The sequence below is a fragment of the Rhinatrema bivittatum genome, chromosome 7, assembly GCF_901001135.1.
Source record: "Rhinatrema bivittatum chromosome 7, aRhiBiv1.1, whole genome shotgun sequence".
Lineage (NCBI taxonomy): Eukaryota > Metazoa > Chordata > Amphibia > Gymnophiona > Rhinatrematidae > Rhinatrema > Rhinatrema bivittatum.
This window is the reverse complement of record NC_042621.1, coordinates 93,583,420-93,607,393: the sequence shown is the minus strand read 5'-3', so window position 1 is coordinate 93,607,393 and position 23,974 is coordinate 93,583,420. Positions and strand designations below refer to the sequence as shown.

The window sequence follows — 23,974 nt, the reverse complement described above, 5'->3', positions numbered from 1 at the left end:
AACAACAGGAGTTTTGTTTAGAACTTCAATCCCTAACCTTAAATCAGCTAGACTATTGTAATTCACTTTACCTTGGACTTCCAGCAACAAACTTACACTCACCGCAAATGATCCAGAACGCCGCTTCCAGAATTCTGATTGGTACATTACTGCTATTCACTGGTTACCTATTCCATACAGAATGCAGTATAAAATCTTAACCATCATTCACAACTTAATTCAGAAAGATTCGTGTAATTGGTTAAATGTTGCCCACTGCTTCTACAAGCCTGCCAGGTAATAGAGATCCTCAACAAAAAAAACCTCCTGGAAGTCCCAGTTGTCAAAATTGCCAGGCTCAAAGTTACTCAAAAAACTTTCTCTGTGGCAGATCCATTTCTGTGGAACTCCATCCCAGACACCCTCTGTGATATTTCATGCAAAAAAAGCATTTAAAAAGGCCCTAAAAATCTTGTTTACTAAGGCACACAATCTGACCAGTTAGACTTCTACTCCCTTCTCCATCAGGCCCTATTTATATATTGTTCCTTAATATGACTATTTACATTGGGGTACATTTTCAAATACCGCGAATAGGCGTACTTTTGTTGGCGCTCCAGGCGCAAACAAAAGTACGCTGGATTTTAGTAGATACGCGCGTATCCGCTAAAATCTGGGATCGGCGCACGCAAGGCTATCGATTCCGTATAGCCGGCGCGCGCCGAGCCACGCAGCCTACCTCCGTTCCCTCCGAGGCCACTCCGAAATCGGAGCGGCCTCGAAGGGAACTTTCCTTTGCCCTCCCCTCACCTTCCCCTCCCTTCCCCTACCTAACCCACCCGCCCGGCCCTGTTTAAACCCCTCACTTACCTTTGTCGGGGAATTTATGCCTCCCGGAGGGAGAAGTAAATCCCCGCACGTCAGTGGGCCGCTAGCGTGCCGGGATGCGGCCATGCCCCCGGACCGCCCCGGGTTGTAGCCACGCCCCCGAGCCCGCCCCCGGAACGCTCCCGACACGCCCCGAAAACGCCGCTGCGCTCGGTCCCGCCCCCGACACGCCCCCCTCCGAAAACCCCGGGACTTACGCGAGTCCCGGGGCTCTGCGCGCGCCGGGAGGCCTATGTAAAATAGGCTCACCGGCGCGCAGGGCCCTGCTCGCCTAAATCCGCCCGGATTTGGGCGGATTTAGGCGAGCAGGGCTCTTAAAATCCGCCCCATTGTTTTTTAAATATGAATATTTTTAGCTATGTAAGCCACCTCAAGTAACAAAAGAGTGCGAGTTAGAAATATTTTAAAATAAAAAAAAATAAAAAATATTTTAACTATTAACATTAAATTTGAAGGTTTGCAGTAATGATTAATATATTTTTATCATATATATTCATAAATACATATACATATGTATTCAATGCTATTTTATTTATATTTTTTTACTTGTTTTTTTTATAGTTTATTTTGTTTTCTTATTCATATTCATTTTTCATCTATATGTTTCTTACACATACACATATATATATATTTATTTTACTTTTTTTTTCTAATATCGCCTTTTAGCAAGTTTGGTTTTATTCATTTGGTTTGTTTAATATGATTACTGTTTCATTTATTCTTGTTCTATAGGGACTATAGGTTTAACTTGGGTATAACCACTTATGTTAAAGTTTTCTTCAATTCACTGACTCCATTCAATAGGTATGTTATGCATTATTCCTCATCATATAATTTCTCATTTTTTTCCTGCAAGATGCCTTACTGTTATGATTGTTTTCATTACTATCATTATTTCTATTGTCTATATGCGCTTTTTTGCCAATATTCCCTCTTTGTTCACATCTCACATATGAATGAAGTGGACAAGCTAGTTACCACTGATGCACGCTTATTTGCTGAAACATTGTCATATTGGGTTTTATTGATCATGTAATCTACAGTATTTGTATTTATTGATTTGTATTATATTTTCTTATGGTGTTAAATTATGCACTGTGGTATTACTAATGACATGAATCAGAAGCATTCATCAGACTAGGAGTGAGCAAACCTTTTGAGCTGTGGCCCCTCCTTTCCATCCATGTAATTGGTTGGGTCATTTCCATAAGTTGAGTTACATCATACATACAGTATATCTGTATATATGTGTGTGTGTCAAAGGGTAGCGTAGTTTCCTGGCCTGGTGTTGAAATCTCTTACCAACCAATCAACTGTTGAATTGTTTGCCAAGTAGCAGACAATCACACTACCAGTCAGCAGATCAAAAGCCATTCGGATTCTCTTCAAGCTGATGAAAGGAGTAAACCAATACATAAAAACAGACACAGAGATAGACAGACACCACGCCATATCTAGACAGGCATACGCTACAGTCAGAGACACAAAGACATACCACACTCAGACAGGCACAGACATACTAGGCACACTGAGATAAAGTCAAACAGATACAATTGAAATACCACACCCAGATAGAAGAGACAGATGCAGACACACACAGACACCCCACACCCAGAGGCAGAGAGACAGAAACACCACATCCATATACAGACACACACCACCCCTAGATTCAGAGAGAGACAAATATACCATTATCCATCCACAAAGACATCCCACAACCAGTTAGAGTCACACACACACACACACACACACATCATATTCAGGCTATAACAAACATGACCTTGTATGCAGGTATGCCTAAGTTTTCCTCTTCTCCACCTCCTGCCTCTCAGACACTTTGGTCCCCTTCCTCACCATAACATTGATCCCCTCAGACTCTCAGTATGAAGTCTCTAATAAGACAGAGCTGTCCTGTTAAGCTGAGATCAGGGCAGCCACCAGACACAGCCAGTTTAAGGCTTAATTTTTCTCCATCCCACCTCCTACCTCTAGCTTCTACCCCAATTGTAGCACTGATCCCCTCACATTTGCCTCTCTCTCAGCATGAAGTCTCAGTCGGGGCACTCTAGGATTTCATTCCACCTTAAGGCCATCACCCTGTTCTGAGGCTGATGGCAACCACTGGAGCTGCCTGACAGTTGCACAGTCCCAAAGGTTTCTCCATAGTATGTTGGACAAGAACTGGAATCATTTCCAACTCCTGCTCTCCACACCCCACCCTACCCTCTCTGTTTCCTTCCACTAAAAGGAAACTGTCATGCTCTGGCAGTGCCTCCCTTTGGAGCAGCTCTCTCTTTCTCAGAGTAATTTTCTTTTTTAATGACTGCCTACAGCACCGGCACCCCTCTGGAGACTTGTTCATGCCCTCCTGTTTGCATATCCCTGCATTAGACGATCAAAACTATGTATATTCTACCATTCCATAAGGCCCATTCAGACTATTCAGAAACATGTCAAATTAAAAACTCTCTGTATGCCAAACAGTAAAATGAAAGAAAACATGAATGGAAAAGTATGTATTTATCTCTCCCTTCCATAGACTTCTCTCCCAGTTCTTATCTTCCACTTCGCGGTTAGCCTACCTTGACACCCACAGAAGAGTAGCAGGTCAAGGGCGAACTCAGAATGATCTGCATCAGTGTCATGCATTAAGGTGTAATGACCATGTCCCCAGTGTCTCAGTTCACCATTACAGACAGGACCACTTGGTTCTGTGGAAGAAAAAACAGCCACTGTCAAACTGCTACTGTGAAACAGCACAGGAAGCGAGTTGGGAACTTCAACTGAAACAATTAATTCAAAATTAGCTTAGTATACAGTAAGAAAAGAAAAGAAACGACAAGTATGAAATCTTTTCTTCAAATGATCCAGTACATCACAATGTAGGAAAGTGCTGGCTAAAGTCATCATGTCTGCACCACTGAACAAACTGGGACAAGATGTGGCCTTGTCATTAGATCATTAAATATGGAGGCTGAAGGCCTGAGACATGTTCAAGGCTTCCTGCTATCACTGACTCTGTGTGAGTGCCTTCGGCAAGTCACTTTCTCTTGTGACCTCATTTACTGATTTTATGACTTTGGGGACATCACATTATTGCCCTTCCTTAGTGTGGGTAAAGTTCGTGCACTGTTTCACAACATGCATATTTTTGTCTGTGGGGGAAACTAGGACAAAGGTTGGTCAGAAGGAAAGTACGCACAACTATCTCATTGTCAGATCACTGTGCATACCTTCTGGCACGTCCTTTGCATCTGCTTCCATGCAGGCACAAAAATAACCACAATCTGCGGACTCTCTGAATTTTCAAAGGAAACTCCACAAGGAGTTTCCGTTTAGAAATTTGCTTGCAGAATTAAAATTGTTTTCTCGAAATATGGAAAGTCTTATATTCAATGGATAAATCAATTAGTTCATTGACAGTTTTGGTGAAGGAAAGTATGTGCAAAACTCAAAATCTGGAAAATAAAATAACAAATATGGAAATATCTTTGACAGGTATTGAACAGAAAATAGTGGAGGTGGAGAAGGTACAAAGTAACCTTGTCAAATCTGAGAATATCCAGTTGAATAAAATGGAAAATACTGAAAATCAGTTAAGAAGATCTAATCTGAGGATACTGAACTTTCCTAGATAAGATTGGTCTCTTCCCGAGAGTTGTTTAAAACTTATATGTTAAATATTCTTAAAATTCCTGAATTGGCAATTCTAGTTATTGCAAAAATTTATTACTTACCCAATATAGGGGAGAAAAGAATCAGGTTCATGATCAACTATCAGATTCTTCTGTGAATCTAATTTTAATTCTTGAGAAATCTCATGAAATGGTTGTAGAAGACAGAGCTATATTATTGGTTCAATTTGCTTTTGCATCAGAAAGAGATTTGGTATTAAGAACTTTCTTTCATAATCAAACTCAAAATTTCTATGGACGTCAGATTAGGATATTTCCTGATATAACAAGAAGTACACAAATTAAGAGGAAAAAATGTATTTCTGTGAGAGATGAGGTCATGTCGAGAGGTGCCAGATTTATATTGCGTTTTCCATGTAAATGCATTATTATATTTCAAAACTCTAAGTATATCTTTATAGAACCTGAACACCTGCGGGCATATCTTGACTCCCATTCCTAAATATAACCCACGGGGGGATTGGCTTAAGAATATATATGCATGGGTCAACTATATTGTTAATATAAAATATTTATGATTTTCCTATTATGACTGCTTCATAAACATTTTGGTCTCTCAATTTCCTATAATGATAGACATGTTTTGCTGATGAGGGATGGTATCCTAACGTTTTCTTTTTTACTTTGTTAAAAATATGTTGTCTGATAATTCTGAGAACTTGTGTTCTGTTATGTATTTGTAAAAACTCAAATTACAAAAAAAATTGTCTTCTGTATTTGTTGAAGCCTCAGTTCCTCTGACTGCAACTGGACAAGGATAAAAATAACATGGTTTCTTCCCTTTCCTCTTTCAAATCTTCCATGAAGTCCAGGTGCCAGAACGTGTGCTGCCAGGCTACAAGTAAGTGTCTGAAGTAGTAAATATTGTAAAACATGTGACCCTATTTTAAAGGTGCTAACTAATTTTAAACTATCACTGCCCTATTTCTATTTTCCAAAGAAAAAGAATGGGAGATATACTGAAAAACAAGTGTTGAGTTTCCTCCAGTCTCCCAATCTGTTGAGAGGGAAAATCAGATGAAGAGAAATGACTTGTGTTCAACTGGTTTGCAAAGGAACAAGGAGATACAAAATTTTTCTGACAAGAGTCGGTGACAAGAAGATAGCCTTGAACTCATAAAACCTAATGTTCAGATAATGAACAGACCACACCTCCTTCCCATTTTAAAAAGCACTGAGGTGAATATACATGCTATTAGGATAGTTTATGTCAATGAGTATTGGAATTTGGAAAGAAGAGAGTATCCCAAGAGACCAAAATCCAGACTAACATGAACCAGTATGTAATGTTACAAGTTCAGCCCCCCTAGCCAGTAACATCATATTAGTAAACGTGGTGGCAAATCGGATACAAAATTCATGATAAGATACATAGACAATATAAGATGGGCTTCACTTAAAAGGGGATAGGTTTTCTCTGGGTTTCTCACAATTTTTATGAAAATAAAATGTACACCCATCAATCACGCTAGCTGGACCAATTTTAGAAAAGAAAGAAAAATATACTGAAGTTTTAGAAAAAATGGGCCAGATGTAATAAGATGCACTAGGCTGTATGTGCATTTCTACCCTGAATGTGTGCACATTTTTTCTGCATACAATTTACTCCCAATGCAGCAAACTTTTGCATGCAAAAAATATGTACACAAACCTTCATAAAACTGTGTGCACCAATTAGCTATTATTCTCTGATACAAAGAGGTGCGTAGAATTAACACATTGTTTTTTAATGCTCAAAATTAAACTCCTGGTCAGTGCCAGAGTCCAGAAGCTGCATCACTCATCGAATCGACAGACGACACTCCACTTCCGACTTTGTCAGGATGAGCCAATTGCCCAGGTATGGATGGTCCAGGATTCCCTCTCTCCTGAGAGCAGCCGCCACCACTACCATTACTTTCGTGAACATTCACAGAACAGATGCCAGCCCAAATGGGAGGGTCTGAAATTGTAAATACTCCCCCAGAACCATGAACCTCAGGAATCTCTGATGATCGGCCCTTATGGGAATGTGGAGCTAGGCCTCCATCAGATCCAAATACGCCAGAAACTCTCCCTTGCGAACCGCTATCACTGTCCACAATGTTTCCATCCGAAAACGTGGCACCCGGAGGACAACATTGACCTTCTGCAGGTCCAGGATGGGATGAAGTGTCCCTTCCTTCTTGGGAACCACAAAATAAACAAACAGAGTACCTTCCCAGCACCCTCTCCTGAGGAGGCACACAATGATCACTTGCAGAAGCTGCAACCTTTATAAGGTGTCCCGCACCGCCTCCCGCTTGGCACGGGAAACGCAGCAGAAACATAGAAACATAGAAACATAGAAATGACGGCAGAAGGAGACCAAATGGCCCATCTAGTCTGCCCCGCAAATTTTCTCTCTCATACTTATCTGTTTCTCTTAGCTCTTGGTTCTATTTCCCTTCCACCCCCACCTTTAATGTAGAGAGCAGTGATGGAGCTGCATCCAAGTGAAATATCTAGCTTGATTAGTTAGGGGTAGAAGCCGCCGCAATAAGCAATCTGCACCCATGTTTATTTGTTTTACCCAGACTGTTATACAGCCCTTATTGGTTGATTTTCTTCTCCCATGCCGTTGAAGCAGAGAGCTATGCTGTATATGCATCGAAAGTGAAGTATCAGGCACATTTGGTTTGGGGTAGTAACCGCCGTAACAAGCCAGCTACTCCCTGCTTTGCGAGTGCGAACCCTCTTTTCTGGATGTGTGAAGTATCAGTTTTTCTTCTCCCCTGCCGTTGAATCAGAGAACTATGCTGTATATGCATTGAAAGTGAAGTATCAGGCTTATTTGATTTGGGGTAGTAACCGCCGTAACAAGCCAGCTACTCCCCTCTTTGTGAGTGTGAATCCTTTTTTCCACATTTCCTCTTGCTGTTGAAGCTTAGAGCGATTTTGGAGTCACAGTAAGCCTGTGTATGTTTATTTAATAAGGGTATTGACTCCAGGCAGTAGCCGTCATTCTGGCGAGTCACCCACTCTTCATTGGCAGCCTCTTGACTTTATGGATCCACAGTGTTTATCCCATGCCCCTTTGAAGTCCTTCACAGTTCTGGTCTTCACCACATCCTCCGGAAGGGCATTCCAGGCATCCACCACCCTCTCCGTGAAGAAATACTTCCTGACATTGGTTCTGAATCTTCCTCCCTGGAGCTTCAAATCGTGACCCCTGGTTCTGCTGATTTTTTTCCTTCGGAAAAGGTTTGTCGTTGTCTTTTGATCATCAACACCTTTCAAGTATCTGAAAGTCTGTATCATATCACCTCTGCTCCTCCTTTCCTCCAGGGTGTACATATTTAGATTCTTCAATCTCTCCTCATACGTCATCCGATGAAGATCCTCCACCTTCCTGGTCGCCCTTCTCTGTACCGCCTCCATCTTGTCTTTGTCTTTTTGAAGGTACGGTCTCCAGAACTGAACACAGTACTCCAGGTGAGGCCTCACCAAGGACCTGTACAAGGGAATAATCACTTCCCTTTTCTTACTCGATATTCCTCTCTCTATGCAGCCCAGCATTCTTCTGGCTTTAGCTATCGCCTTGTCGCATTGTTTCGCCGACTTCAGATCATTAGACACCATCACCCCAAGGTCCCTCTCCTGCTCCGTGCACATCAGCCTTTCCCCCCCCATCGAATACAGTTCATTCGGATTTCCACTCCCCATATGCATGACTTTGCACTTCTTGGCATTGAATCTCAGCTGCCATATCTTTGACCACTCTTCCAGTTTCCTTAGATCCCGTCTCATTCTCTCCACTCCTTCCGGCGTGTCCACTCTGTTGCAGATCTTAGTGTCATCCGCAAAAAGACAAACCTTACCTTCTATCCCGTCCGCAATGTCGCTCACAAAGATATTGAACAGGACCGGTCCCAAAACCGATCCTTGTGGTACACCGCTTAAAACCGCTCTCTCTTCAGAGAGAGTTCCATTTACCATCACACATTGTCTTCTGTCCGTCAACCAATTTGCAATCCAGGTCACCACCTCGGCACTCACTCCCAAGCTTCTCGTTTTATTCACCAGTCTCCTGTGCGGAACCGTATCAAAAGCTTTGCTGAAATCCAAGTAGATGACATCGAGCGCTCTTCCTTGATCCAATTCCTTGGTTACCCAGTCAAAAAAGTCAATCAGATTTGTCTGACAGGATCTTCCCCTGGTGAATCCATGTTGCCTCTGGTCCATTAATTCTCCTGACTGTAGATAGTTCACTATTCTCTCTTTCAACAGTGACTCCATTACTTTTCCCACCACCGAAGTGAGGCTGACCGGTCTGTAGTTGCCAGCCTCCTCCCTGTTCCCACTCTTGTGAAGCGGGACCACCACCGCTCTTCTCCAATCTCTTGGTACCACTCCTGTTTCTAGGGATCTATTGAACAGGTCACACAGCGGACCCGCCAGAACATCTCTGAGCTCCCTCAGTATCCTTGGATGAATCCCATCAGGCCCCATGGCTTTATCCACTTTCAGGTTCTTTAGCTGTTCCCATACATTCTCTTCTGTAAAAGGATTTTCATCTATTCCTCTTCCCTCCAGTTTCTTGTTGTGTAAAGATGGTCCTTCTCCAGGGTCTTCTTTAGTGAACACAGAGCTGAAGTATTCGTTTAATATTTCTGCCATTTCTTCATCTCTCTCCATACATTGATCATTACCACCTTTCAATTTCACTATACCACTTTGGACCTTTCTCTTTTCGCTGATGTATCTGAAAAATGTTTTGTCACCATTTTTTATCTCCTTGGCAATCCTCTCTTCCGCTTGACTTTTTGCCAACTTGATTAATTTCTTTGTCTCCCTCAGTTGATACAAATATTCTTCTTTGTGTTCCTCCCTTTGGGAACTTTTATATTTCTTGTATGCTGTTCTTTTAGCTTTAATTTTGTCAGCCACCTCCTTTGAGAACCAGATAGGTTTCAATTTTCTTTTGCTTTTCTTTACATTTCTAACATATAGAGCAGTTGCCTTGGTGATTGCTCCTTTTAGATTGGTCCACTGCTGATCCACATCTCTTTCATTCTCCCATCCTTTTAGTTCTTCCTCCAGGTACTTCCCCATTTCCTCAAAGTCTGTGTTTTTGAACTGTAAAACTCGGGTCTTTGTGGTTCTTTTCCCTATTCTTTTAGTGATATTAAACCATATCGTTTGATGATCACTGGTGCTGAGGTGGGTGCCCACCTGGACATCGGAGACATTATCTCCATTAGTGAGCACTAAGTCTAGAATAGCTCCTTCTCTCGTGGGTTCCAACACCATTTGTTTGAACAAAGATACTTGCATGGCATCCACTATCGCTCTGCTATTTTTAGATTCTGCAGATGGGATTTTCCAGTCTACATCTGGCATATTAAAGTCACCCACGATCACCACTTCTCCCTTCTTACCTATCTTATGGATGTCTTCAACCAGATCTCTGTCCAGCTCTTCCTTTTGGTTTGGAGGCCTGTAAACCACTCCAATATAAATGGATGGTCCGTCATCTTTTTTTAGGTCAACCCATAGTGCTTCTTCCTTGCCCCAACTTCCTTGCAGCTCAGATGCTTGGATGTTGTTTCTGACATAAAGAGCCACACCTCCCCCTTTTCTATCCACTCTGTCCTTCCTTAACAAGTTATAGCCTGGTATTGTTGTATCCCATTCATGAGATTCTGTGAACCATGTCTCTGTGATAGCAACAATGTCCAATTCTGCCTCTGTCATTAGGGCCTGTAGATCTGGGATTTTATTTCCCAAACTATGAGCATTTGTGGTCATAGCCTTCCAGGTACTCTCTTTAAGGTTATTGCTTTTCCTGGACTCCTTATGAGACTTTGGTTGAGATTTGTTATTCACTTCACTCATTCCTTTTGCGGTTGTGCCACTGTTGACAGAGTTATCTATCTGAATTAGATTTTTCTTTTGGTTATGGAACTTGAAATTCTGCATGCATTGTGTTTTTTTTCTCATTTCTGGTAACACGTCAATGTTTTTCTCAAGAACTTCATTAGTTTTTAATATAGAGAAGGCTTTTTGTTCTTTTTGCATCTGGTACATTGTGTGTCTCCTTATCACAGGTCTAATTCTACCAGAGCCCACTGTAATCCTGGATTTTAAAGAATTTCTTAATGACCTGTTTGAGTGGGGGGGTGTACCTGTTGGCTGCCCATCTGTCAAGAATGGGTGACTGTGGGGCCTACCTGAGCCTAATGAATCTCCTTTTCTTGACTCTTGGTTTTTCTGTGATATTGGGGAATTAATTTCTGAGTAATGCAATGTGGGTGTAATACTTGTAATTGAAGCTAATTGAGCTTTAACCTCAGTCAGCTCCTTTTTCAATGTAGAGAGTTGTGCACAAATTGGGCAAGCTCTAAGTTTCCAGATGCTTTCCCTGAGAATACAGGCTCCACAGCAGTTACATTGGATAGTCCTCATTTTGGTAATATTTGATTTGTATTTCCTTGACCTATCAATGTACTAATTTATCTTGCTGCTAATGTTAAGTTAGGCAGTCTTTATTAGAAAACAAGCCCCAGGGGTGGGTGGGTAGAGGGGTAGGGTGAGAGGGAGTCAAACAGTTTAATCTGGGACAAGCTGGGTAAAGCAGGGCACTTCCTGGAGCAATAATAGTCCTCTATTAAATGATCTCTCAGTACTTATGTGCCAATGTTAAACAGATTATAAAGATAGCTCTACAATAAGAGAAATGCAGGTATGCTGAATCTAAAAGCAAACGAATTAGCAAAGAACCAGACCAAATATATACTCCAGCCTCTTCACTGACCACAATGGCTCTCCTTCTCACTAACTTTACCTCCCCCAAGGTCTGAGACACACCCAATCCAGTTAGATGAGGTCACTTCTGGAAGTGTATCTGTCCTTTGATCAATTGCTTTAAAACAGACTTTATGCCCCAATATAAAAATTTGACCAGATTATTTATGCCAGCTAACTCCAAAAAGAGAGAGATTTTACAGATTAAAAGCTGGACTGCTTTTCTGTGGGGTTTTTTTTTTGTTTGGTTTTTTTTTTTTTACGTTATGGCAGAGCAACCAAACAGCAAATTAACTTCAAGAATATATCTTACTAACAAGAAATGAAACACAGGCAGGAATTATTCACAGAAGCTTTCCACAAAACTTGAAAGTAATAAGCAGAGTACTTATCCAAAATGCAAAATCACAATGCAAATTCCAGTAGCACAAGGAGAAAAACCTTCCAGCCTCTTCACTGACCACAATGGCTCTCCTTCTCACTAACTTTACCTCCCCCAAGGTCTGAGACACACCCAATCCAGTTAGATGAGGTCACTTCTGGAAGTGTATCTGTCCTTTGATCAATTGCTTTAAAACAGACTTTATGCCCCAATATAAAAATTTGACCAGATTATTTATGCCAGCTAACTCCAAAAAGAGAGAGATTTTACAGATTAAAAGCTGGACTGCTTTTCTGTGGGGGTTTTTTTTTGTTTGTTTTTTTTTTTTTTTACGTTATGGCAGAGCAACCAAACAGCAAATTAACTTCAAGAATATATCTTACTAACAAGAAATGAAACACAGGCAGGAATTATTCACAGAAGCTTTCCACAAAACTTGAAAGTAATAAGCAGAGTACTTATCCAAAATGCAAAATCACAATGCAAATTCCAGTAGCACAAGGAGAAAAACCTTCCAGCCTCTTCACTGACCACAAAGGCGTCCCTGGGTGGCCGAGAAAATTCTAAGGCATAGCCGTCTCGCACCACGTCCAGCATACATTGATCTGACATGACCCTGGTCCACTCCTCATAAAAGAGGGACAGCCTCCCTCCGATTTCTACTGGGGAGGAGTGGACCAGCTTGCCTTCATTGGGCAACCTTACTTCTGCCTCCCCTTGGGCACTGCCATCCCAGGGAGATCGACATTACACTTGAAAGGACTGCTGCCTATTTAAGCCCTGTTTTTGCATTGCAGCCACGGACCCTCTGCTTGACCGAAATCTCCTCGCATCTTGAAAACGAGCCCGCGGCGGAAATGAATTCTTGGTGTTTTTCTTGTCCTCGGGTAACTTATTTCCCTTTGACTCTCCCAACTGCTTCATCAGTTGCTCTAGGTCTTCTCCGAAGAGCAACATGCCCTTAGAGGGAAGGTTACCCAGCTGTGCCTTCAGCCACACATCTGCGGACCAATTTCACAACCACAGATGTCTCCGCGCTGCCATTGCCGAACCATATTCTTGGCTGATGTGCGAACCATGTCGTACAGGATATCTGCCACGTAGGCAATTCCTACTTCCAAAGAGGCAGCTTGAGCGGCCTCACTAGATGCCCCCACTGTCTTCTTGTGAGCCTTCTGGGCCCAGCACCAACAGCCTCTCTGCATCAAGCTGCTGCAGACAGCTGCACGGAGGATCAAGGCTGACACTTCAAACAACTTCTTCAGTAAAATTTTCAGTTTCCGATCTTGCACATCCTTCAACACGGCTGCACCTGCCACCGGGATGGTAGTCTTCCTAGTCACGCTGACACGGCCACACCCACAATAGGAATTTGCCAAGACTCTAAGGTCTGTTCCAACAAGGAATACAGCTTAGCCATAGCCTGGGCAACCTTGAGTCCCACTCTTGGGAGATTCCCACTCCTGATCCACCAATTTCTTCATCAGCTTCAGCAACAGAAAAGCCTTCGGTGGACCTTGCAGCCCTTCCAGGACCGGGTTCATTCTCTCATTGTCAGAGTATTTCTCTGCAACCTTAATCCCCAACTCCTCCAGAAGCTGGGGAAAGAGGACACAGCTCTTCCCTACGGAACAGCCTGACCACCCAAGGATCATCCCCCTCCACTATCAGGATGTCCTTGGAATCCTGCATTGGGTACCGCACCGTGGCATCAAGGTCTTTATCCGGATCCCCTGAACTGCCCTGAAGTTGCTTGGAGCCGTCTGTGTCATCTGACTTGTCTTCAGCATCATCCACGGACCTTCTAAGCCCCACTAGCCACTGAATGCCACTGGATCCCTTAGACCAGGGGTCGGGAACCTTTTTGGCTGAGAGAGCCATGAACACCACATATTTTAAAATGTAATTCCGTGAGAGCCATACTAACTACAACCCCCCACCCTCCTGACTCCCAAGACCTACCAAATTAATTTACTACAAACCCCCATCCTCCTAACCCCCCCCCAAGACCTGCCAAAAGTCCCTGGTGATCCAGCGGGAGTCCAGGGCTCACAGACAAATCTTTAATAAAAAAGTAAAAATCTAACAAAACCCCCCACCCTCCTGACGCCCCCCCAAGACCTCCAAAATTAATTTACTACAACCCCCCACCCTCCTGACCCCCCCCCAAGACCTGCCAAAAGTCCCTGGTGGTCCAGCGGGGGTCCGGGAGCGATCTCCTGGACTTGGGCTGTCGGCTGCCAGTAGTCAAAATGGCGCAGACGGCCCTTTGCCCTCACTATGTCACTGGGGTCGACCAATGGTGGCGGTAGCCCCTGTGACATAGTAAGGGCAAAGGGCCGTCGGTGCCATTTTGATTACTGGCAGCCGACCGCCCTTTGCCATTACTATGTCACAGGGACTACCGCCGCCATTGGTTGACCCCAGTGACATAGTGAGGGCAAAGGGCCTTCGGCGCCATTTTGACTACTGGCAGCAGACAGCCCAAGTCCAGGAGATCGCTCCCGGACCCCCACTGGACCACCAGGGACTTTTGGCAGGTCTTGGGGGGGGGGGTCAGGAGGGTGGGGGTTATAGTAAATTAATTTTGGAGGTCTTGGGGGGGCATCAGGAGGGTGGGGGATTTTGTTAGATTTTTTCTTTTTTATTAAAGATTTGTCTGCGAGCCAGATGCAGCCATCAAAAGAGCCATATCTGGCTCCCGAGCCATAGGTTCCTGACCCCTGCCTTAGACCTTTCCACCCTAGGTTTCTTATGTGCTTGAGCCTTTCCAGGGAGCAATCGTTTGGACCCTGCCTCTTTCTTGGCCAAACAGGCCTTGTGGAGGAGTAGGACAAAATTAGTGGAGAACCCTCTAAATCAGATGAACTCTGATCGGAGTCGCAGTACGGGCAGGGGTCTGAATTACATGAAAAAGCAGGGGAGGGAAAGCCTGAAGCTCCACAGCTGAAGCCATGCACCAAGCATGCAGAAAATGGCCACCATGTCCTCAGACCCAGCCCCGGGGTCTCCTACACTGGCACTACAGCACCTGAGGCACCATCCTCTCCGGTGATCCCCTTGGAGACTCCCCCTAAGAGATGCACTTGGTGCAAAACACAGTTGCGCTGAGATGTGACTGATTCTCTCCACAGCCACAGCAGTGCCTAAAGCAGGGGTCGGGAACCTTTCTGGCTGAGAGAGCCATGAACACCACCTATTTTAAAATGTAATTCCGTGAGAGCCATACTAACTACAACCCCCCACCCTCCTGACTCCCAAGACCTACCAAATTAATTTACTACAAACCCCCATCCTCCTAACCCCCCCCCCAAGACCTGCCAAAAGTCCCTGGTGATCCAGCGGGGGTCCAGGGCTCACAGACAAATCTTTAATAAAAAAGTAAAAATCTAACAAAACCCCCCACCCTCCTGACGCCCACCCAAGACCTCCAAAATTAATTTACTACAACCCCCCACCCTCCTGACCCCCCCCAAGACCTGCCAAAAGTCCCTGGTGGTCCAGCGGGGGTCCGGGAGCGATCTCCTGGACTTGGGCTGTCAGTAGTCAAAATGGCGCAGACGGCCCTTTGCCCTCACTATGTCACTGGGGTCGACCAATGGTGGCGGTAGCCCCTGTGACATAGTAAGGGCAAAGGGCCGTCGGCGCCATTTTGACTACTGGCAGCCGACAGCCCTTTGCCCTTACTATGTCACAGGGGCTACCGCCGCCATTGGTTGACCCCAGTGACATAGTGAGGGCAAAGGGCCTTCGGCGCCATTTTGACTACTGGCAGCAGACAGCCCAAGTCCTGGAGATCGCTCCCGGACCCCCACTGGACCACCAGGGACTTTTGGCAGGTCTTGGGGGGGGGGGGGGTCAGGAGGGTGGGGGTTGTAGTAAATTAATTTTGGAGGTCTTGGGGGGGCATCAGGAGGGTGGGGGATTTTGTTAGATTTTTTCTTTTTTATTAAAGATTTGTCTGCGAGCCAGATGCAGCCATCAAAAGAGCCATATCTGGCTCCCGAGCCATAGGTTCCTGACCCCTGGCCTAAAGGCTTTTGTTCTCTGCCTCCATATGTTGGTAGAGAAGCAAAATCCACTTGTCTGGACTGATCTGGGGTACAAACAGGAATTCCCCTTTCTCCATGTCTAAGACTCCTGACAGACTGTTGCTCTTCCTGTCCCGAGGTGGACTGGCTGAAGGAAAGGACCTCCTGGAGATCCTGGGAGACGGTCCCTCTCATAAGGAGTGGTGTCTCTTCATGGATGGGGTTTTGATTCATTCAAAATTTGGAAGATCTCATGAGATAGCCATCTTGTGTCCCCAAGTTTGCCCTGCAGGAGAAAGGCCCTGAGCAAAAGTAGCTCCCAAGTCTTCAGAAGACAGCTCTGAAGGGCCGCCTGAAGATGCAGAGGTTGTGGTAGACTGTGCCAGGCTCTCTGTCTCTTGCGCTCACTATGCACTTAAAATGCTGGCATCTCCTACCAAAAAATCCTCCAGGTCCTTCCCTCTACTGCAGTAGGCCAAGCTCACACCTCTCTGCACTCCTGTGCTGTATCCTGCCCCTGTGATTCACCTGCATTTCAATCACACCCTGGGCCCATAGAGAAACTCAGGCTGAGGACTCCATATGTGCAGCACTTTCTTCGGCCCTCCATGTTTCCCTTTTCCTAGGGCTCACAGAACAGTAGGAACAGCCACCGGAATTCAAGCCACCATGCTAGCACCTTTCTCCTGTACCCTTCCTCATCATGTAGGCAGAGAGAGAAATAGAGGGAGTCAGGGCAACAATGGTGCTGCGTAAAGGGTGGTGGGAGGAAGAAAAGGGGTTACTGGGTAGGAGAGAGAGAAAGGGCGATCAATGTGCTGGAGTCACTGCCACTACCAAAAGAGGGAGCATTGTGCCTAAGCTGCTACCACTAAAATGGGGAGGTAGAGGTGCCAATTTCAGATTTTGCATAGAGACAGCTCTGTTGGTCTCTGCTGGGACCTCCAAAGCATGGCTGACCAGGAACCCTCCAGAAGTTGCACCAGTCCAGATACGTCTGCACTTGCTGGAAACAAAGGAAGACTGACAAGGTTTACTGCTGCACCAACACATGTATTATGAATATTGTCATGAAAAACCTTTGGTTCTCTGTTTCTGCTGCTGGCAGGAAGGCATAACCCATTGCACTATTTTGGCAAGATAATAAGGAATTGTGCTTTATCAACATAGGGGACATGATTTGTGTAGGTAAATCATTTTATGCATGCTAAGCATATCTGTGCACAGTTTTAGGTTACGATGCCTTCTTTTTTTTTTCCAATGCATTAACATACCATTAGTTTATTACAAAAGGAGTACATTTTTTTGTGCATGTGTCAAGAAATTGGGTGCTGAATTTCAGTTCACAGTTTTAAGCAGAGCTTATTACATCAGTAATGTTAGGGTCCCCTTGTCCTACTCTTTTAAAGGCAAAGGAGCGATCCTCCTCCTCTTCCTTGCACAGAAGCTCTTCTTTAAGCATCATTCTCTGAGCTGTGTCATAATATGATAAACACTCTAAACCCCAGAAAATAAAACCACTCTTATTAAAGGCAACTCATTAGCTTGTATTCTACCCCTTATGGATTATTCCTATAGACAGATTGCTATCAATAATTGTTGTAATGGTTTACTTACTGATCTTATCTTTCTGCTCAGTTCCTGACACTTGTTCATATTGATTTAACTGATTGTCCTTGTCTTTGTTTTCTTGACTTGATTCTCCTTGTTCTAGCTTGGTTGAGTTTTGCTCAGCACAATCTGAAGTTCTTTCTGCAGCTATACCTTCTGTTTCCTCCTCTTCTCTGTCCTCTTCCTCATCATCAGAAGCCAAGAAATGCAATTTTAATCCAGTCAAATTTGAAAGCAGCAAGAACATGGCCTCTGACTGAAATAACTCCATACAGTCCCTTAACACATCTGGAAGTCTTCCTTCTGCAGACTCATAGCATCTGGAACAGACAGAAGCTACACATTTAGTAAAAAAAAAAAAAATGTTAGATAAGAAAATTGGTTCTTACCTGCTAATTTTCGTTCCTGTAGTACCAACAGATCAGTCCAGACTCCTGGGTTTATTCATCCCTTCCAGCAGATGGAGACTGAGAAAAGCTTCGCTGACACTGCTTGATAAGCCCTGGTGCCACCTGCAGTAGATCAGTATTAATCTGTACCCAAGCCAAAAAACATTGTGTGCCAAAAAACTTGCTAAAAAAACTTGTAATATATAAACAAACTAAGAACAGAAGTATGCTGAAATGATCATAGACTCTCCCCCTCCAACCCGGGTGGGTTCTGGACTGATCCGTATATACTACAGGAACGAACATTAGCAGGTAAGAACCAATTTTCTTTTCCCTGTACGTAACCGGATCAGTCTAGACTCCTGGGATGTACCAAAGCTTCCTAGAGAGGGTGGGACCTGGAGAGTCCCGCTCGCAAGACACTTTCATCAAAGGACCGGGAATCCGAATCTCCCAAATCCAATCGGTAATGCCTCGCAAAAGTATGCAGCGATTTCCAAGTCGCCGCCCTGCAAATCTCCTGCGGAGACACCAACTGAGCCTCTGCCCACGAAGCCGCCTGGGCCCGAGTTGCGTGGACCCGCAAACCCTCAGGAACTTGACGGCCCTTGAGAATATATGCTGACCCAATAGCCTCTTTAAGCCACCTGGCAATGGTTGCTTTGGAGGCATAAGCACTTTTCTTCGAACCGCTCCATAAAACAAAAAGAAGATCCGACTGCCTGAAATCATTAGTAAGCTTGAGATAACGAAGTAAGGCCCTGCGGACATCCAACAGCTTAAGCTCCTGAGCATGCTGCATAGAATCCTCCAACTCTGTAAATGCTGGGAGCTCGATAGTCTGATTAACATGAAAGGCAGAGACCGCCTTCGGAACAAAAGAAGGAATCATATGCAACGTGTCTTCAGAATCAGATATTTGAAGTAACGGGTCCCTGCATGACAAGGCCTGCAATTCAGAAATCCTCCTGGCGGAACAGATGGCCACCAAGAAAACGACCTTGAGAGTTAAATCCTTAAGGGTCGCTCTCCGTATTGGCTCAAATAGAGCGTCACACATTACTCGCAGAACTAGATTAAGGTTCCAGGGGGGACAGACCTTCCGCACCGGAGGACGCAAATTCTTAACTCCCCGAAGAAACCTCTGTATGTCCGGTTGAGAAGATAAGGAGTAACCTTCAATCTTCCCTTACAAGCATGCTAGAGCTGCTAACTGTACCTTAAGAGAATTAAAAGCAAGGCCTTTTGCTAAACCCTCTTGTAGGAAAGACAGTACGTGAGATATCGAGGCCCTAACTGCCTGTATGCCTCAGTCAGTACACCAAGCCTCAAACACTTTCCAAACCCAAACATATGAGAGGGAGGTAGACTTCCGCCTAGTCTGCAAAAGCGTAGCGATCACCGGCTCTGGATATCCTCTCCACCTCAAGCGACGTCTCTCAAAAGCCAAGCCGATAGATTGACAAAAGCGATCTCCCTGGGTGGAAAATATGGACCCTGACAGAGAAGATCCGGAAGATGACAGGCGCGGTGGACCATCCACTGCTAGATTCACTAGATCCGTGAACCACGGTCGACCTGGCCACTCCGGAGCTACTAGGATCACCTTCCCGAGGTGCCTCTCTATGCGGTGCAACATCTTGCCCACTAGAGGCCATGGAAGGAAAACATAAAGCAAGATACCCTGAGGCCAAGGCACTACCAGAGCGTCGACTCCCTCGGCCCTGTACTCCCTCCTGCGGGTGAAAAACCGAGGAGCTTTCGCATTGAGCCGAGTCGCCATCAAATCGACGTGAAGACAACCCCACCTCTTCCGGACGAGCCGCATTGTGGACTCTGCCAATTCCCACTCGCCTGGATCTAGGCTTTGACGATTGAGAAAAATCAGCCTGGACGTTGTTGACGCCCGCGATATGAGACGCAGCTAACTGAACCATGTACAGTTCTGCCCAGAGAAACAGCTCCTGAGCTTCCAGGGCCACCCCCTGGCTTTTGGTGCCACCCTGACGATTGATGTAAGCTACCGTCGTCGCATTATCAGACAGAACCCTGACCGATGAACCCTGAACGAGGGGGAGGAAGGCTCGAAGTGCCAACCGCACCGCCCCAGTCTCCAACCAATTGATAGGCCATGAAGCTTCTATCGCCGACCAAGTGCCCTGGGCTGACTGCTGCTCGAAGACCACCCCCAAACCAGAGAGACTGGCATCGGTAGTGAGAACCATCCAATCTGGAACTTCGAGACTGACACCATGCTGCAGATTGGACGACTGCAGCCATCACAAGAGGCTGCTCCATGCCTACGCATCCAGCAAGACCGGTAAATGAAAAGCCTGCTATAGAGGATTCCACCTCTCCAACAGGGCCCTCTGAAGTGGGTGCATATGCGCGAAGGCCCACGGCACCAATTCCAGCATTGAGGCCATCGACCCCAGAACCTGCAAAAAATCCCAGGCTCGGGACACCCTCAACGCCAATAAGCGGCGAACTTGTGACTGTAGCTTGATCATTCTCCCCTCTAGGAGAAACACTTTGCCTTGCCTCGTGTTGAAACGAGACCCGAGATAATCGAGTGTCTGGGATGGCTCCAAATGACTCTTCGCCCGATTGACCATCCAGCCGTGCGACTCTAACAGACAAATAACTTTCTGTACTGAAGAATGGCAGCCGTCCAACAATTTCTCCCGAATCAGCCAATTGTCGAGATAAGGGCGCACCAGCAGCCCCTCGCACCGAAGAGCTGCTGCCACCACCACCATTACTTTGGTGAACGTGCGAGGAGCTGTGGCCAGTCCGAAGGGGAGAGCCTGCAATTGGAAATGATGACCAGCACTGCGAACCTCAGAAAGTGCTGATGATATGGATGAATGGGAATATGTAATTACGCCTCCATTAGATCCAGGGAAGCCAAAAACTCTCAAGAGCGCACCACCACAATCACTGAACGTATAGTCTCCATGTGAAAATGCAGTATCCTTAAGGACGCGTTGACTGACTTGAGGTCCAGAATGGGCCGAAACATGCCCTCCTTCTTCGGTACCACTCGTGCGGAGGCACTGAGATCACCGCCTTCAACTCGTGCAACCTGCGCAAAGTCTCCCGAACCACGCGATGCTTCGCCGAAAACTCGCAGAGGGAGAGCAAGAATAGGTCATGAATGGGACGTGCAAACTCTAACGTGTAACCGTCTCTTATCACCGAGAGGACTCACTGATCCTGCGTAACCTTGGTCCACTCCCTGTAAAACCCTGCCAGATAGCCCCCTATATAGGGAACGGCGGAGTGAACCAGCCTCGCTTCATTGGGAGGACTTGACCCCAGCAGCTCCCCCAGCCGTGGGGGCCCTGAAAGGTCTTCAGCCGCCCTGAAAGGACTGACCCCAATTCGAACTCAGAGGTTGAAAGGGTTTCTGTGACTGACACCACGGGACCTCTAGAAGGACGAGATAGTCTGCCATCCCTAAAACGCGACCGGGACTTAAAAGCATGATGATTCCTAGGCTTGTCCTCCGGCAACTTGTGAACCTTCGTTTCACTCAACTGCTTTATCAGCTGCTCCAGTTGCTCCCCAAACAACAGATGACCCTTGAAGGACAAAGAACCTAACTGGGCCTTAGAAGACACATCCGCAGACCAATGATGGAGCCACAGCAAACGTCGGGCTGCTACAGCGGAACTCATAATTCGAGAGAGCAAACGCACCAAATCATAAAGAGCATCAGCTACATATGCGACAGACGCCTCCACACGATCTGCATTAGACGTGTCGGATCCAGTCTGGCTGTCTTGAAAACTCTGGACCCAGCGCAAACATGCTCTCTGCATAAAGCTGGAGCAAATGGCGGCCCGCAGCCCCAAGGCTGCCCCCTCAAAGATCCTCTTGAGATGAAGCTCCAACTTCCAATCCTGAACATCCTTAAGGGCCGCGGCTCCAGCAACCAGAATAGTAGTCTTCTTAGTGACCGTGGAAACCGCCGCATCAACCTCTGGAAGCGCAAAAAGCTCCAAGGTCTGCTCCGGCAAGGGGTAGAGTTTTGACATCACTCTACCCACCCTCAAGCCTGAGTCTGGGGAATCCCACTCATGCTCTACCAACTGCCGCACAGACATATGATAAGCAAATGTGGAAGGAGGAGCCTTAAGCCTATTTAGGACAGGATCTGCCCCATCCATCTCCAGAACCTCCTGAGGAGCTTTCAACCCCAGCTCCTCAAGAACTTGAGGAAGCAGAGGCTCCAACTCCTCCCTCTGGAACAAACAGAGAATCTTGGGGTCATCACCCTCCGCAACCAAAGGTGTCCTTATATCATCTCCCTGATCGAAGTCCGTGGACCCCAGATCCTGTGCTGTTGACACTGTCGCTGCCCCTGCCGGAGGGATCGGGACCACTGAGCCTTCCGCGGCCCCCCCCCCCCGGGCTGGGCAAACGCAGAACCCCCAAGTCACGCGACCGCTATGACCCTAACGCAGACCCCGGAGGCTGGAGGCATGGACCCCGAGGTGCCAGGGGCAACTGTGGGCGCCCTAGACCTTCCTGCTGCACCAGATAGGCTTGATGAAACAGGAGAATAAAATCAGGGGAGAAGGGGCGTGCACCCGGAGCTAAAACCAGAACCTGGTCTCCCCTAGGCCCCTGAGGCAAAGGGACCTGCTAATTAGCCCCCTCGGAAATCCCCTGCTCCTCCAGGGGGCTCGGGTGGACTGGGGAGAGCCGCGGAGGGAGATCCCCCTCCCCCTCCAAAGATAGCGGCACGTGCGAATCTGGCGCCAAAATGGCCACCGCTCCCACCCGGAGGGAGCCGGTAGACCCAGAGCCCGCAGGGGCATACATAACCAGCCTGACCGCGGCAGCCGTGCGCTTATTGAAGTGCTGCCGTTTTGAGACTCCTGGGAGGAGGGAGGGCCCTTCCCCCCCCCCCGAAACGCAGCCCGAGCAGAGGCCGGCCCGACCGAGACGCGCCGGGACTGCCCCACACACGTGGCAAGCCGAGCCGCAAACCATCGTCCCCGTTTAAACTAAAAAGAAGTTAAAAAAAAAATCAAAACAAAAAACCGGCATGATCAACGGGGAGGGGGGGGGGGGGGGGGGGGAAGAGTCGCCCCAGAGCCCTACCACTCAGCCGTTCCTATTCTTTTTTTTTTTTTTTTAAACTTTACTAAAAAGAACAGGGAAGTTCCTCTCCTAGAGCTGAAAGGAGCTGTCCAGCTCAAATCAGTCACAAAACAAAGAGAGGAACCCCCTGAAGAAGAAAAAAGGGGCTGAAAGCCGCACGGCCGGCCTCGTGAGGGGAGGGATCTGGACCACCAGATTTACACCCCACGGAACAATTTGGACCCCAGCTGGTCCACCTCAACCGAACAGGGAATGGTTCCCAAAGGGAACCAACCCCCTGGGAGGAAGGCTCACCCGAAAATGAAAAGCTAAAAAAAGGCTAAGGAAAAGACTGCAGGTTTATGCACCAGCCTTCTGCTGGAGACAGAGAAATACTGATCTACTGCAGGTGGCACCGGGGCTTATCAAGCAGTGTCAGCGAGGCTTTTCTCTGTCTCCATCTTCTGGCAGGCATGAATAAACCCAGGAGCCTGGACTGATCCGGGTACATACAGGGAATTAGTCTTACCTGCTAATTTCCTTTCCTTGTCCTGCTAGATCAGTCCAGACAAGTGGGTTATACTCTTCTGCTAGCAGATGGAAGCAAAGAGCAACTGGTTTGCTAGCATCACCCCTAAATAGGATCCTGTGCTTACCTCAGCCTGCTAAGCTTATAACAAACTGCTCTCCACACCTCCTTAACCGGGATGGGGTGGGGGACAGGAGTATAACCCTCTTTTCTGGCCTGGTCTGACTGAACAATTAGGAAATGTTAAACTATACATTTACACAGTGTTTAGATCAGTAGTTTTGGAGACAATTTTCAAAACTATGTATAGCAAATGTTGCTTACCTGATGTAACAGGTGTTCTCACAGGACAGCAGGATGGTAGTCCTCACAAATGGGTGACATCGAGGATGGAGCCCTGTACGGAAAACTTTTCTGTCAAAGTTTCAACAAGCTTTGACTGACACTGGCACACTGGGTGCACTGAGCATGCCCAGCCTGCAATTATCCCTGTGAGCCACAGGTGTCTCCCTCAGTCTCGTCTTATAGCTAAAAAGCGCAAGCGAAACTAAAATAAAAGTATACAGACCCAACTACGCGGGGTGGCGGGCGGGTTTCGTGAGGACTAACATCCT

At 46.3% G+C, this 23,974-nt stretch overlaps 1 protein-coding gene across 4 annotated transcripts in view; it reads right to left on the bottom strand.

Annotated features, from left to right (window-relative positions):
* The window catches only part of OGFOD1 (2-oxoglutarate and iron dependent oxygenase domain containing 1), a 205,061-nt gene that overhangs the window by 18,402 nt on the left and 162,685 nt on the right, over positions 1-23,974 (bottom strand). For all 4 annotated transcript variants that reach the window (XM_029608711.1, XM_029608708.1, XM_029608712.1 and 1 more), the window contains 2 exons: positions 17,358-17,671; positions 3,450-3,578 (listed from right to left, as the gene is read on the bottom strand). In XM_029608711.1, the coding sequence (XP_029464571.1) occupies positions 3,450-3,578; positions 17,358-17,671 (443 nt within the window). The remainder of the gene's footprint in view (positions 1-3,449; positions 3,579-17,357; positions 17,672-23,974) is intronic.